Source organism: Corvus kubaryi, unplaced genomic scaffold (genome assembly GCF_017639235.1).
Source record: "Corvus kubaryi isolate FWS band 111438036 unplaced genomic scaffold, C.kubaryi_AGA036_p1.0 split1-37296, whole genome shotgun sequence".
In the NCBI taxonomy this organism is placed as follows: Eukaryota; Metazoa; Chordata; class Aves; order Passeriformes; family Corvidae; genus Corvus; species Corvus kubaryi.
In genome coordinates this window covers 10374532-10391346 of record NW_024582075.1, presented here as the reverse complement: position 1 = coordinate 10391346, position 16815 = coordinate 10374532, and the positions used below count along the sequence as shown (strand labels likewise).

At 37.6% G+C, this 16815-nt stretch overlaps 1 protein-coding gene across 5 annotated transcripts in view; it reads right to left on the bottom strand.

Moving 5' to 3' along the window:
* The window catches only part of PIP5K1B (phosphatidylinositol-4-phosphate 5-kinase type 1 beta), a 93912-nt gene that overhangs the window by 53009 nt on the left and 24088 nt on the right, over positions 1 to 16815 (bottom strand). For 4 of the 5 annotated variants that reach the window (XM_042012706.1, XM_042012701.1, XM_042012705.1 and 1 more), the window contains 2 exons: positions 6178 to 6259; positions 5376 to 5444 (listed from right to left, as the gene is read on the bottom strand). In XM_042012706.1, coding sequence (XP_041868640.1) covers positions 5376 to 5425 — 50 coding nt within the window. In that variant the 5' untranslated portion in view covers positions 5426 to 5444; positions 6178 to 6259. Of the gene's footprint in view, positions 1 to 5375; positions 5445 to 6177; positions 6260 to 7231; positions 7251 to 16815 lie in introns of those variants that run through there. The other variant, XM_042012702.1, reaches the window with a different exon arrangement.

The following is a 16815-nucleotide window of genomic DNA, read 5'->3' as shown; positions in this document are numbered from 1 at the left end:
TCACCCTCACTATCCCACTCTTCTCCTTGGTGGGACAATGAACTGGACTGGGGTAGAATAGCTGCCTGACTTCAGGCAAAATTCTCAGTAAAATACGTGAATACATTTTTAAAAGAAGAAAAATATTCATAGGTCTCACTTGATCGAAATTGTTGAAGCCACATGGCTTATGCCAGATCTGAATTTTCTACTACAAGTAGGGATTTTTTCTTCAGTTTTACTAGTTATGGTAAGTACCAGGCACCCACCGTTTATCTTTTCGAGACTTCTGAGAAGATATGACCTGCCATAAATTGTGTAAACGCTTAAGCCAAACCATCTGAGGAGAATGCCTGTTGAAAAACAACACATCTTCTTCAAGCAATATTTAAAGAGAGCTCGCTTAGAATATTAGGAAATTGCAATTAGATTCAAGATGTACATGTGGTTATTGCCTTTTGCTTCTCCACTAGATCTGTCTTGTCTTGTCAGTGCCTGCTGTGCTTACAGTCTCACTGAACGAACACTTCTCACAGCTGCTTCTGCTGAAGCTTCTGGATGGAGGTGGCTACCCCATCTCAGTATGCTTTCTGCAGCTGCCACATAATAAATCGTAAATAGGGATATAAAAACAGAGTTACCAGAAAATCCCATTAAAATAACTAATCTTACTGTTCCTCCACAGCTTGTAACCATGGCTCACTACAGCCACAGTACCCCTTCAATCTTTCTTCAATTCACACTGTTCTTCTCTAGCAAATGTTTGCCCACCTTCTGCAGGTCACGCTTCATGAAGGTGGACTACTGCCCAACATGTGTGATTGTTCCAGTTCAACTGCAATCAGAATGATTTTCTGATCCAAGCTGAATCTGATCTCCTTTCATTTTCCAAAATTAGATTCAGGTGACTCCATGGCTTTCAATCAATTTTTCCTCCATCTCAAAACATTTATGCTGAAGCTTCAGTAGTAGCCATGAACCCAAGTACTCTGTTCTATCTTTGAGGAAAAGAATTTGAGACCTCTGAGCTTGGAAGGAGCCATAGCTCCAGGCAAAGTCACTAAAGACAGTCATTTCAGTATCTTTGTAGATGCAAAAATCTGCCATTGAGGTCCCAGTGCAGCAAAACCTCCAGTATTAAAGTTTCAGTGTCCACAAGAAAAAGTACTGAACTTGCAGGCATTAGATGCAGGGCATAAGTCAATGCCAAAAGTGACGGAGCAATGCTGCTTGCACGTTTGCAAGCTCTAACAATAGGTAGCTGGCTTCCTTTATCCAGGTAAATTTCTCTTGCCCCTGGAAAAGTGACTCACACTTACGATATCCAGTTTTGAACAGGTTACATAAAGTCCTTGTAATACGCTAAACAGAAGAGCTGCAAGGTATGCAATGACAAGAAACAAACTCTAATTATACACTTGTGTGGCAGCCTTCAGACTAAATGTAGAGATTGTGGCAATCCAGTAACAGCGCACATTTACATCTATTTCATTTTCTGGTGTGATTTTTTTCTACACTTCCAGTGTGCTTTGACAGACCTGTCTGTACCTCATTCTTGCCACCATCCTATTATTAAGCATCAGGATGCTACTGAAATCTGATTTGACAGGAAGTAGATTCAGAGACTGTGTGATTGATGACATTGCAGTGCAAAAACTGCATGTGTGTCAGCAACTTCTCACAACAAAGTCTGCAAAATAGGAAGAAAACAAAAAAAAGCGACAACTGCACAATTCAGATATCTGTGACAAGACTGTGATGAATATCCAAGAGAAACTATAGTCTGGTGACTGGATTTTTGCAAGCATGCAATGGAACAAATAACTAGTCTCTCTTATGTTCCTTACCCTGTTTCTCTCTGAAAAAACACTCACAACAACAAAAAAAAACCCCACAAACCCAACCAAACAAAAAACCCAAAGCAAAAGAAACAAAACCAACCCAAGCTAACCAACAAAAAAACCTCTGCCCTTAAAGAACTGGCCACAGTCTGTACAATTTCTTTGATCTCAGTGTTATTTTAATCCTCTACCTTAGAAGCTGCATGGAACATGTATCTGTGAAGTGTCTCTTCCATTAACTAAGTTCTTTGATCTGGGTGGCTGAACTACTTAATTGTTCATATTCACACTGTGACTTAACAAGTTCTCAAAATTTACAGATAGACAGAAAACCTGTAAGTAGTTTCAGATTATAATGTTTGTAGCAAATGCATGCATCTGAACAGCTCAGCAGCCCCACCTTAAATAACACCATTTTAAAGGGAAAAACACCCTGGTTTTCAAAAGGGAAAAAAAAAAAAACCCCAAAAAAAAACCAAAATGAAGAAAAACCAAAACCAATAAACAGAAAGTTGTGTTCCCTCTTCTCTCAAGACTTTGACTAGATAATAACAGACAATTAAAAGCCAGAAGAGCATTTATGTCAGAATGCAGCAGCAGAAAAACTGAAAGCTAAGAGTAGAATGAAGAAGCATGATTCATAATAGAAATCATGCTCTGTCTTGGAGCAGTTATGCATTTCAGAGTCTGAAAGGATAAGGTATCAATGTTCATGCAAGACCATTACCAAGGCTGTAGTAATGTAAGAAATTTCTTGGAACTTCAAGGTATTTACATTCATACAGCTGGTAAGTCAGCTGGCTACTGTAGGAAATTGAAGAACAGGAGACTTAATTAAGTCAGATAATGATGTTAGCTACCTCTATTTTAGCTGAGATGAACAAAATAATAAAGAAAATCCGGCAAAAATCTAAAGTTACAGAAATGAAACTGATAGCCTTACAGACTACTTATTCTGGAAAGCTTTATCATGGATGAAGTCAGAGACACCATCCTGGAGAAAGTTTGTTTTCACCTAACTCAGGTTAACTTAAAGCAGTGAAAAACAGTCATTACTACAGAAGTTTGTAATATATGGATAGCATTTATAACTAATTGACATAGATTCAGGAACATAAAGAACATATTGCACTGCAAAAATTCTAGAATTCAGAAATAAACTTTTCCACTATAAACAAAACTCCTTTTTTTCCCCACGATGAAGAGAGAAATAATCTCCTTGGGAATTCTGCCAATTCTGCCAAGGCCAAATATGTTAAAGAACTACAAGCCACAGCACAAGCCAAGGTATACTGACCTCTGCTTTTCTAAGCTGAGAGGTACAAGTTTCTACACCTTAATTATATTTAAAAAAAAAAAAAGTGGAAGTGAAGTCTCTAAACAATGAGAAGAGGTTAGCAAGCACAGTCTGACTTCAGCACTAAATGAGTGTCTCGCCCAAGTGTTTCCACTGTGGTGAAAGGCAGCAGTAGATTGGAGCAGAAACTGCCCAAGTAGCTGAAAAAGCATCAGCTGAGGAAAAAAGCTCTTCCCCAGCCCAGACTTCTGGAGAAAGCGGCACAGGAAGTCACAGGAAGAACTGGAAGTATTTTTCAACCAAAGAAATGTAACAATACATGACTGGAGAACTGTAAATGCAACACCTGCAGGCAGTTAAAGACAGACAGGTTCTGACTGCAAACATGCCTTCTACAGAGCAAGGTCGCTCTGTGTAAGTTACCTATAAACATGGAATTAAATGAGGAATGACAGGAAATGCCTCTGATGAACACAGGTCCTACCAGGCTTACCCTGCAACCCACTTCCTGACACATACTATTGCATCCTCTGAACTTCCACAAAAGAAGAAAAATGTATATGGAATACCTGAAGAAGGTGAGGATCACAGAATCACAGAGTGGTTTAGATTGGAAGGGATCACCAGTGGGGCATATGGACCAACCCTCCCTGCTCAAGCAGAGTCTTCAAGATTTAACAGAAAGTGCAAGATTTCTAAGGAATTTGGCTTAAGAAAAGAGAGATATTGTTAAAAGTGAGTCATCAGGCAAATATATGCTACTGGTGAGCTCTGCATGGATAAACTGTGAGGTCAAAAATTACTAATATTTTATTAAAATTACTATTAAAAGGAGGAGTATGATGATAATATTTGGTAATGATACTAAACTATTACAGGCATATGCAACACAGGATCTTGAACATAAAACAACTGAAGGTGTAATTACATGGAAAGGAAATAAATTGGCATAAGATACATCAACTGGCAGTTCAGGGACAGAACTTGGAGATGATAGTCACTGCGATCTGTCAGTGTCATGTGGCTGTGAATCCCAGGTCTTGTCAGAAGTACTTCCACTAGATACACAGTAAAATTTGTGCCACAGTGAGAAGACTTTACATGGCATTGGTTGTGAACTTATAGTTGAAAAGGAACAGAGAGGAGTATGTGGGATGACCAGGGGGAATGGAAGCTTACCTACAGCTACTACTAGTCTAGTCTAGCAACATAAACCAGCAGAAGTATTCACTTCAGGCACTGAACAGTTCTTCCTTTCTCTTACTAATTGTCAAGAGAAATTTAAATTTCTATATTTTAAAGTTGTGACCTGGGAAATTTAAACTAACCTGTATTTAAAATAAACATTATTTCCTTTCACTTCTGAGAAAATTATCTGGAATGCTAAGGCCACCCAGTACTGGAAATGTAACTGCCAGGAAAACGGGTGAAAAAAGAAATAGCTTATTTATCTCCTTGACTTTACCAGCAGTACTGCAAGCAACACCCAGAAATTAAAAACCCTAATCACTATATGTACTGCAGAAGCATGTGGAACTCTGTGCTACATTACAGAAATTAATTTAAAAACATAATTACCATTTCTCTGAGGTGATCTGTCAAAAAAATGATCAAATTCAGTAGCTAACAATTTGATTGTGTAAGTATGCATAGGAAAATTTGGATTTATAGCTCCACTTAGTTATCAAAATTGTTAGTGCACCTAAATAATGCTGGTCACAGACAATCAGTGCCAGAAAAACAAACCCCAAACCACACTCAGCAAGATCTAAATGGATCGTCAATGCACGCTCCTACATTAAATATATCCGCTCTTAAGAATTTCTTTTTTAAAAAATATTTAGCACACAAATAGTGGTCTGCTTGGCAAAGCACTAGAAAGGTGCTTTGCTTTTAGGGGTTTGTAGTCTAGACACATCGTGTAAACATTCAAAGCATTTGGAAACTTACTAAATTTCTCATAACAGTGTTTAAGCCGAGAGATGCATCTGTTGCTAAGAGCAAAGAATTTCTATCTATTTCTAGCAAGATGGTGTACTTTAAAGCTGGACCAAACAAGCTTTAAATAGTCAGCTCTGCAGTGGATAGAAATACCTTATGATTTCACAGGCAGGATAAAGGACTTTCAAAAACCCCACGGAATATATTTTGTTTGTTCTTGGTTTTAGTCAGTTCCGAAATATAGTCACTTACAGCAGGTCTGAATTACCAGCGTGAAGGTAAAAACATACAATAAAAAGGTTGAAAGTTTTTTTTACCTTTTTATACGTTTTCTCTTCATTTGGCTTTCCAGCAGTAACATCTCCATTTTCAGTAATAGATGACATCTAACAACAGAACCTTAAGTTATAAAGAAGGTATTTGCTTTACAAAAGTAATTGTTCAGAAAAATAATAGAATTTTTAATCCATTTTTGCTAAATTCAAACTCTTCAGAAGACAGGAAGCTACCAAGATCAGTGACATACCTAGGATATTCCTGTAAGTATTCTCAGCACAGACTAAAACGACAGCACTGGCCCAGGAATATGTCCAGCATATGACTGATTCTACATGATTCTGCTTCTTTTGCCCACGCCAGTATGCAGTGAAATCTTGCTCCTCAGCCTGCTGCATGAGATGTTGTTGAACGGGCAAAACTATGAAGCTTGTGAGCCAGGTAGTCAGTGGCATCTCTCAGAAGTCTAAGGTCCTTGGTTGCATTGATATGCTGTATCTCCTTAAAGTAGCAAGGAGATCACAGAATCACACAGAATCACAGAATATTCTGAATTGGAAGGGACCCACAAAGATCACTGAGTCCAACTCTTGAGTGAATGGCCCATATGGGGATTGAAGCCACAGCACGGGCATTGATAGCATCATGCTCTAACTATTTGACATTGCATCTTATCACAGCTGTAAAGCCATGCTAGACCAAGAATAAACCACTAAGCTAGAAATCACCTTGGTCAGACACTCTGAGTGTGTCTGCCAAAGTAAACAAAACAGAAAGCTACGATGATGTGGTTCAAAATCATTGTAGATTTTACCAACATTTTCATGATGGAATTATACTTACCCTTACGGACAACACGACAGGTCATCTGGAGCTGAGAGCGAAGATCAAGACGTTCATTGGTGGTGTTAATATTTTCCACGACCTATTATAAGAAAAATCTGTCATCGCTATGCCTTAACAAATTTATATCGCAGAATAGCTGCAGATTTCCTTTCACTACTATTCTTCAGCCCAAGCAAACATTCAGCTACAAGTGAGACTTTTCAAGAATCATGTAAAATGACTTGTTTACTATAATTAGAACATACTATACTTAGAACATACTACAACTTGGTTAATATACTTAGAAATTAGCAGTATTACACTGGAGGGAACCAGTGCAGAGTGATTTCCTTTTGCTCTAGATATTTCATCCCTGTATATACCTGTATAAGCAACTCTACAATAAAACGTTTATGTAGAGCAGTACACATACATGCTCTGGAGTGTTGTGTAATTACATGTGTTATTAATCTTACAGCCTTCTAATCTCCAATCACTTATTCTTATAAGTTGTGATGGTTTGGAAGTCAGCACATTGAAAAGTCATAGATAACAAACAAAAAAAACCTCATGATACCTCAAATGAGAAAAAAGCCCTCATTTTGTCTTTAAGCAGTACAAATAGCACCTTGTACATAACTAAAAATTGGTTTTAAAAAAGTATTCTCAGGCCTCATTCACTCAAATTAATTTTCCATGAATCTGAAGAGTATACGTAATACCACCAAGAAACCTTTTAGTAAAAGGCTTCTCAGTCAGCACTTTCCTTTTTTCAGAGAAGCACCTGAGCAAAACAAAAAAAGGCGGGGTGAACACAACAAATAGAAACTTGGCTTTTCTGAGAACGAAACAATGCCTCCTTAGAAAAACACACTTCTTACTTTACAGACCAGTATTTTCCTAGTGCAGCTAACTGCATTCTTCATTGTAGCCTCCATGTAACTAATGTATTTAGTCAGTAATTCCTTCATTTGGATGTGCATTAGCAGTATCCTACACATCGAACTCCTACTTAAAGGCAATGACTTCATTTTGATAGCTTTTAAAATTGTGTGTAGTTCATCTCACTCACCTATATTCACACATTTAATAATAACATTCATCCACGCTTGCAACTCTGTAAATACACAAACAAAGGCATCGAGAACTTGCTAAAAGAGGTTTTGTAGGAAAAGAAAAGTCATTTTAATCACTAGTAGAATATTTTTAAAATAAGTAATCCCTGGGTTAAAACACCAATCCTCACCCAAGCTGTTGTTTTCCACACACCTCCGAAGACTTGGTACAATATGATGTTCTACTACACACCAAACTTTCTAAAATATGAGCACACATAGTCAGCAAAAGCCAAACATGAATGCAACATGGGAGCTTTCTTTCAGTAAATTAGCTGAAGAAAGCACACATGCTAGACATTGGAGAAAAGCCTGGTTTTTTCTCAGCATAGACAGACAAATTAGTCAAGAACACTTCATTCATGTGAAAATGTTATGCTGACAATGATAGGAAAACAGACAATGAGAGGCCAAGTTCAGTAGCTACCACGTATAAAAACTCATATGCCATAAAGAATGTAAATTTTTCCGGTATGTGTCAGTTTATTTCCTAAAGGCATCTAAAATAGAATTATTTTGCTTCTAATCTTTTGAGAAACAGAACACACGGCTCTATCTTAACTGTGGTTGTGGTGAACAACTTTCAAAATCTTTGCTGTGACAACCATCTCTTGTTCCATGCTAACAATTTTTTGCAAAGCAAGTATTACTTTGTGTACTTTCTTGCTGCCCTAGAGCTACTGAAGCCATACATGGTGCCTTCTCACATGCTTTATAATATGCAGAGCAACAGCTACTGTCTCAGTTCTGATGAGGTTTAACAGTTCAAAGACAGGTCACAGCTTACAGTCTTGGACTCACTTCCAGGCTAAGCTACAACTATTTATTTTTTTTTGTTACCATAGCAGGAAACTACTTTAACTAAAGCATTGAGTCTCTGTATGTACCTGACAAAGGAAAAGCTCACAATAAAGTAAGGCACAGGGTAGGGGTGGGTAGAAGAGGAAAACATTTAGTTTGAAAAATATTGTAGTGTGCTGACTTTGGCTGGGATAAAGTTAATTGTCTTCACAGTAGCTAGTATGGGGCTATGTTTTAGATTTGTGCAGGAAACAGTGTTGCTAATTCAGGGATGTTTTCTGCTCTTGCACAGCGCTTATGCAGCATCAGGGCCTTTTCTGCTCCTTGCTGCACCCTGCCAGGGAGTGGGCTGGGAATGCACAAGGAGCTGGGAGGGGACACAGCTGACCAAAGGGATATCCCAGACCATATAGCATCATGCTCAGCATATAGAGCTGGGGGAAGAAGGAAGGGAGGATGGTCAAAGTGACCGTGTTTTCCTTCCCAAGTCTCCACTAGGTGTGACAGGGCCCTGCTTTCCTGGGAATGGCTGAACACCTTCCTGCCCATGGGAAATGGTGAATGAATTCCTTGTTTTACTTTGCCTGCATGCACAGCTTTTGATTTACCTATTAAACAGTCTTTATCTCAACCCGAGTTTTCTCACTTTTACCCTACTGATTCTATCCCCCATTTCATCGGGGGTAGTGAGTGAGCCAGTGTGTGGGGGCTCAGTGGCTGGCTGGGCTTAAACCATGAGTTAAAGATGGGTATAAAGATCTCCTCTTTAGCTTCTTAGCTGCTATCTTTCCTGACAACAAAAAAAGAGAAACATTCAAATGTAGCAGGAATTTGAAGAGTATTTTTCCTGGATACTCTAGAAAAGTCAACATTTTGGTCACAAATCTTATGTGCAGCAAAAACTACTGTGACAGGTACAGTTCTTGAAACACAAATTTACAGACTTCAGTTCCAGTCTTCTGCTCTGAACACCTCCTAGTCCTAAATGCACACTTTAAAAAAAGCACATCTATTCAATGTATGCTCCAGACAAAAAAAAAAAAAAAAAAAAAAAAAAAAAAAAAAAAAAAAGTGTTTCGCAGTTTAGCTTCTCACACAAGAATCATAGAACCATGCTTCTTAACTAACACCACGCTGGGGAAGAGTGCCATATGAATTTTCCCCTAGAGCTACAGGGACACCTTTTTAATTTCTCTGATCAGCCAGAAGCCCATGATGCCAATGCCACCCTGCCCACCACATAGCCAGAATTTTAAAAACTGAGATGACAGCAAATGCAAACTTCCTACCCAGCTTTTAGTTCTTGTTCTTGAATTTTTAATTCCATGTTCCTTATAGAGCCAAAATTTATCATTTACTAACAGCATAAGGTATTCATTTTGCCAGATTAAAAATAACCATCAGTTTTTACACAACCTCGGCTGCTGAGGCCCAGCTCACATCAACAGGTACTGGTACTTACATCTGAATGGTCTCTCAGCTCAATTTCAAATAAGCTTTATAATTCCCAACAACTTCAGTGAAAGCCAACATCCATGAAAAATGCTTTGCTAGGTTCCTACAGGCCTATGCATTAGTTCATTCAAGCAAAAATCAGTTCTGCCTTCTTTCCATCACCATGAAAATAATTTTTTTGAAGAATGCATTTCTTAGCATATTTCGATCATTTTCTTAAACAAATACTTTTTTCAAAGCCCTGATAAAGCATGCTGTTGAGGAATCACATTCCAAATAAAAGCCATGTAGCTTTTCACTACATGTGCCGCCTTGTTCTGATTGACAGTTAAAATTGAAATGCTGCCCCTAGCTTTTAAAACAGACATATCCCTGGGTCTACTGCTGTCAGGCTTCTGCAGTGAAGTTAGTACAATTGAAAAGTGAAACCTCACTCAAAAGAAAACATATTCATAACTTGTCACAGGCGTTATCTATAATTTTAAATATGAGGAGTAAAAGACAAAACAAAAATAAATGAAACTTTAAATTTTCTAGTGGGCATATGTTGGGGTTTTAGGCATAGGGCCAATACTAGAAATTAAGGTGCACAAGAAACAATTATGCATGTGTAAGATTAATAATATACAAATAAAATAGACAGTATGGTGCCAATTTTTCAGTCTGAAACACACAAATGCATTTTCAGGAAACACTTAGAGGATTTTTTTTTGGCAAGTGAATGCATTGGGACGAAATACACAATTTTGGAATTAATCCAGAAACTTGGTTCTCATCGTTCTGTGCATTTCAGATTACCTATTTATTTAGCTGTTTTCTAATCCTTGAACGGTTCTCTTCCACCAGGAGGACCACAAAACCCCTAGAAGGTGGCAGGTGACTTTTCAGAAAAGCACAAAGAGTCTTATATTAAATTCATACCAATGATACTAACTCAGCACCAGACAAAAAAAGACTATCAGAATAGTAATTTTATCTGTCTTAAGTAACTGGGAGTTTACAAACCAAGACTGCATTCTTTCTTGATCATGGCAATTTGTCAGCACAACATGTAAGGATGTTGACAAGAATTTTTAGTTCTACAAAAAGCGTTTATAGTGAGTTCCATTAAAAAGAGTCATCAGGTTAAATTCCTTGGTAGCCCCTGTCTCCTCTCTGTTACTACTTTAAAGCAGCATCTTCTAATACAACTAAGAAAACCACAGTCATTTTATTACTGCAAAATTCACTTTTACTGGTGAGATTTGTCCAGACATATTTTCCATACGGAAGTTGAGAGAGTAGCTTTTAAAGTCAGTTCTTCAACTCACTAAAAGGACTTGCAGATCTATAAGGCAGCATTCTTCCACCAAACCACGCTGGGGATAGTCATTGTCAGACACTGCCAGATTTCAACTCTAGTGTGAAACTGGAGATCTTTGTTACACAAAATTTTGCCAGAAGGGGCAAAACTTCTAAGCTGAAAGTGCTCTACAGTGGAAGAAATCCATGAACATATATGCATTAATGAAAAGCTACTCTTTTCATACTTGTTCTCTTGTATTTTCCCCCCAGGCTCAAGTACCCAGAAACCATTTACGGTATTCTTGGAGCTACCTGAAAGCAGATCCAAGATCAAAAGGCACTATTAAAGCTAACTCCCCAACTTCTTTGAAATGATAAAGACTTGAGATCATACCTTCTTAGGCACTGAACAAACTTCTCTTGCAGATGATGCATTTATAAAGTCTCCCTCTTGTCTGGATTCTCTGCCAACTAATACAATATGCACATCAGCACTGGATTTACAAACTAGATATTGTCTTATCTTGTTTATTATTCCATGAAACTTGCTAGTACTCTGGAGCACTGTCAAATATAATTGACAAATTCAGGTCAACCAAAACCGTCAATAGTTTTTCCCTACTCTCTTCAGTAGAATTTGAATAGTAGGATTATTTATCCGATTATTTGTAAATGAAGGGGTTTGGGACACAAAAAACATCCTCTGACACACGTACAAATTGCCTACACACATCTTATTTCCACACAAAATCCAATTAAAGATACCAGCATACTATCAACACTATTTTCGGAAAGCTCAGGAGGCAGATCACTTGTTAGCTTCAGGTGAATAGTGAGGCATATATTGATTTTATTACATTTTAGCTTCTCAAAAGAGCTTTTCTCCATGCTTTAAAACAATGCTGACTATAATTTTCATGGTTTAATTGCCTTCGTTCTGAGTTTGCCAGACAATGAAGAGTTGTGTTTACAAACCTGCAAGCATTGTTAGGCAGAGTGCCAATAAGCAGATCTAAAGAAGTGAAAGGAAGCATAATTTTGTGCACAGAGTGGTAAAAGGAACAACACATCAAAGATCCTACAGCTTTCTCAACAGTCATCACAAGTTAACTCCCTCTCAAAAAACATTATGTCTTTTAATGTCAGAGAGCATTTTTTATGTATTGAGGTAATGCATGTCACCACTCAGTTACAAGAAAATATACATATACAATTCAGGTCTCTATTTTTCTTTCTTTACTCCTAATTTTTTTTTTTTTTTTTTTTTTTTAAATAATTTCCCAAACGCTAGTTTGTGGAATAGATTCGCTTTGTACCAGAAGGACATGCAGACTTCTAAGATCAAACTTTTATGCCCCTATACCTTAGACATCTGAGGAGTAAAAGAAAACACATATTTTTAAACCAATATATCCTGAAAATGAAGTAAATGTTTACATGGTGCAATGGACTCAACAATCATTAAAAAGTCACGAAAAGCTTCAAGTCTGAAAAAATCTGGATTTTCAATCTGAGAGCATTTAACCCACCCAACCCCTGTAATGCCTGTCAGCCTATTAAACCTCTACTGTCAACTGCTGTGACTTCCACTCTTCATAGAAGTACTGAAGCATCTCTTACGTCTTTCCAGGCATCACTGTAAAAGTAGAGCAAACTCCTTCCTGCATCATAAATGCCATTAATTTATGAAAAAAAAAAAAAGTAATTAAAAGAAAAAGTAAAAAAGTAATTTAAAAAAAATCTGTCTTTTCTGTGTATCTGGCAGAAAAAGTAATTAAAAAAAAAAATCTGTCCTTTCTGTCTATCTGGCAGAAAAAAAAAAAAGTCATATGAATTTAAAGGAGAAGGAGGGAAAAAGTAAAGAAAACCCCCAAACAATTAGGTCTGTTGCCTTGTCAAGTTCTCCCCACCCACAACTGCTTATGGAGGTTTTAAGGGTGACTGAAAGTAAAATCTTTGGGGTAAAATTTGTGATAGTACTGTTGTTGTACTTGTGAAAACTGCTAATTAGTGCTAGAATGAACAATTTCAGAGTGAACAGCTAAAAAAAGCAGATCAGAAATTGTATAGCCTGTGATGCCTAACAAGAAAAGCCAACCAACCAAAAAAAACCCAAAACAAAATTTAAAAAAAAAGTCTGCTCATGTAGTCCAGTTTCAAGCCCTGATTAATCTATGTGATTTCTTTCTTATTTTGCCTCAAAAATAATAAGATGAAAATCAGAAGTAGTATGCAGCGTGATGAAATTCACAAATAAAAAAAGGGAAGAAAAATCTCATCTTTCTCCTGGTCTTTGTAACACCATCAGGCCAGCACAAATGCTGCAGAGAAAGCAGCAAGCAAAAACCAACACAAAACTGCCATTTAGACTGTTCATCTACTCTAAGTCATGTCAGCCGTTCACACCACCTTTATTTACCTAGCTTTAATAACACACATTAGTTTCAGTGCCCTGCCAGATCTTTTAGTCTCTCAGCAACTAATCTGAGTACAATGCTAAGATTCTGATACTGTTTGATTTCTACAGTTGCCCTCCCTCACTTCCTTCCCCCAATTTCAGAAATATGGCACTGTACTTGGATGTCTTTTAAAAACATCATAATAGGAGTAGTATTTTTGTTTTGTTTTGTTTGCTGGCTGGATTTGAAAAGCAATTTATCTTATTCATAGTATACAAAACATATGTTCATACTGTAATGCTTTGATTTACTGCAAGAAAGCTCAGATCATCTGTCTTCCTCCTTTAGCTTTCAGAAGGGAAAAAACTGAAAATGTAGAACTTCAGAAAATACCACCTCCATCAAAGTTTACAAATACCCAGAATACGTCTGATTACCTACAAGATTTGACAACCTACTAGAGTCCCTTCCTCTTCCATTTAAAGTGGTACTCCTTGTGCGTTAACCTGTTCTTCAAGGTGAAGCCACAACATCACAAACTACAGCTACAAATAATAACCTTCATTTAAAAAATAACCTGCTGTGATTCTTTCAGATGGAAACTTTCTTACAACAATGCAAACAAAACTAAAACTTCATTGAAGGAATCAAAGTGTAGAAGTCCTTGGAAACACAGCATGCTGTGCTCCTTCAACAAGGCACAGAGATTTTCATTTGTAACTTCTGTACTGTGTGAATTCTGTGTGTCACAGTAAATTGCAAGGAAGAGGTGGGTTGGGTTTTGCCCCCTCCATGAACTTCCAAATTCAGAGCTTCATTGCAAGGGCCTTAAATCTATCTCACTCCTCTACTCCCTACTAGCCTACTTAACATTTACTGTCAACTACTGTGTCTTCTGCTTTCCCCACAAGCACCTAAGCATGTCTTACGTCTTTCCAAACACCATCTGCAAAAGCAGAGCAAACTTTCTACTGCGTACTAGATGGTGTTGATGTATTAATAACTAAGGGACTTTTCCGAATCAGTGAGCACAGATCAGCAATCAGAAAGAACAAACATTTGATCTCTGACATAATTGACGTCACATTGTGTATCTTGCAGAAACTGTTAACAGGCTCTCCTTTTACAAAGTGAAATGGCCCAATTAACTTCTCATTACTTTGTAACAGTCTGAAAGCATACACAGTAGAAAGGCACATTTGTACATAGCCAGAGAAGACTTCCCAACTGCGGCTTACCTTTTCTCAATTCTGATTTCATGTGCCAATAACAGCAGTTTTTAGAAGACTAGTAGTCTTTCTATAAAGCCATCTGGAATTACAAATTCTTAAAAACTGTCAAGATGCGGTTTTCTTTGAAACAACTGAAAGAAGGAAACATCTGCATGCTATACACAACTGTATGCAATATAAGTTAAGGTAGTACCACAGTGAAGGGCACAGGTAGAAGACTTGGCAGAGCCCAGAATCAGAGTTCTGCTCCTTTATTTTGGCAGCTTTGATATGGCAATGGACTATTGTTACTAACACATACCAGACACTGCACTTTGAGATAAAACCACCACATAATGCATGCTGACCAATAAAATACTGCAGCATGCTGAGACAAATAGTTGATAAGAAAGGCAAATGGCATAAGGAGAAGGAAAATTCTTCTACATTTATCTTTGAGGGCACATGCAAAATAGAGTGACAAGGATCACGTAACATTGTGGCCATGATTTTTTGAATGGAAAGCAAGGCAAGCTGCTTCACTCATATAAGCATCAGGTAAGATCCACACAGAATGAAATCTCATGTATGGCAAAAAGGGGATCAGTGAAAATGCCAAGTTTCTAAAGAAATTACACAAACTGAAATGCAAACAATCTCACTTTGCTGGGTGGGTAATATATATAAAAGAGGAATTTGGTCAAACCAAAAGCTTCAGTAATCTGAAACTCAAGAAATAGTCATTTAAGAAAAATAGGTCAAATGAACCTTGGAGTAGACTAAGTGTAAAAAGAATAGACTGAACACACAAGATAAAAAGCAGAAAAGCACAGGACAAGTTACTTTGATAACAAAACGTGTTTGTAACAACAAGAATTTCACAATACTGATACTGCTCTACTTTGAAACCTTTATCTTTTCACTCATCCACATTTTTCCACCTCAACAAGAGGTCAACCACACTCAAAACTGCTATGCAAACACAACCTTACAACAGAGGCGATAATAAAAAATGGTAATAGGACTTCTTTGCTTTAAAGAAGATTGGGATTTTTGGGTGGACAACACACAAAAGCTGTGGTTAAAATAATTTGCATGCACTAAAATAGATGGCATAATTTGCTCATCAGTTCTATACAGGCAACTCGTAAATGAAACACTACTGGGAATTATTTAGTCCATTTGCATATTAGCATGTAAATATTCACAACAAAGTTTGCAGAAAGGATATGCCATGGAAACACTGAGCTAAATGCATGAGTGGGTTATTATGATCTTCAAGTTCTCTATGCTTTCCTACCCCAGGTCCTGTGAGTATAATTTTTGTACATATAGCTTTTAATGAATGCTAGCTAAGCTAAGCTGTTCAACAGTCAGATTAGCTAAGAAATTAAAGTACTTTAAAATCCCATTTTTGTCACCATTTGAGGGCCATTCCATACAGCTGCAAGCAGACAGTTGAAGAGTGGAAGAGATTACCTTGGAGGATGTGACAGGTAATATTTGAGATTCTTTTGATAGATCAGACAACTGTTTAAAAAGCAGTTGGTAATATCTTGGAGGAGGGGAAAGATGTGGTTACTGCCACGACTCCTCCTGGTTTCCATTGTATCACTATGTATTACTAAGACTGGATAGCTGCAACAATTTCAGCCGGTCCGGGCTGGTGCTGCTGTGGTCCTGCCTTCCAAGCATGCATTTGCTACCATCATTGTTATGCACCAGTGCTACTCCTACCCCATGAGAACTCACCTAGACAACTAAACTAACAAAAAAAGGAACCTACCAAAGAATATTAACCACAGTGGAACTCCTAACAAGTTGCTATGATATGGTCACCCCTAAGATCAAAAAGAAGCTTGGGCGGGAAGGAGGAAGGTAAACAAAACTGTTAGACCCTTGTTCCATGATGCCTCAGTTGTTTCAGTCACTCACATACTTTTGTATAACCTCAAAGTCCACTAGTGATAATACCAGGAAACAAGACTGAGAGAGATGGAAAGAAGCATTACCAGCAGTGCCCAATGGGCAACAGGACCTGAACTGAGCGCAACATTGAGCTTGAGGGAAATAGGAAGTTAGGTTCCCAAATGTATGTTTATACAGCAACTTGTTTTCCAGGTGCCAACTTGTGTGAAAAATAAGGTCCCTCCAGAATTGGTATAGAAGAATGATGTAAGCCCCAAATTCAAAAGTTGTGTATAAATTCAAGATGAGAGAATCTAAGTTACTCTACTGAATAATAAAATCTGTTACAACCAATTAACCCCACACACACTATTTTCCTTCAGGAAAGCTAAAACTGCAGTTAGTAGAAGTTTTCCTTCAACCCCTACGACTTATTTTTGGTTAGCATTTAATAGAAAGCTCACTTTACTCTTGAAAAGTATT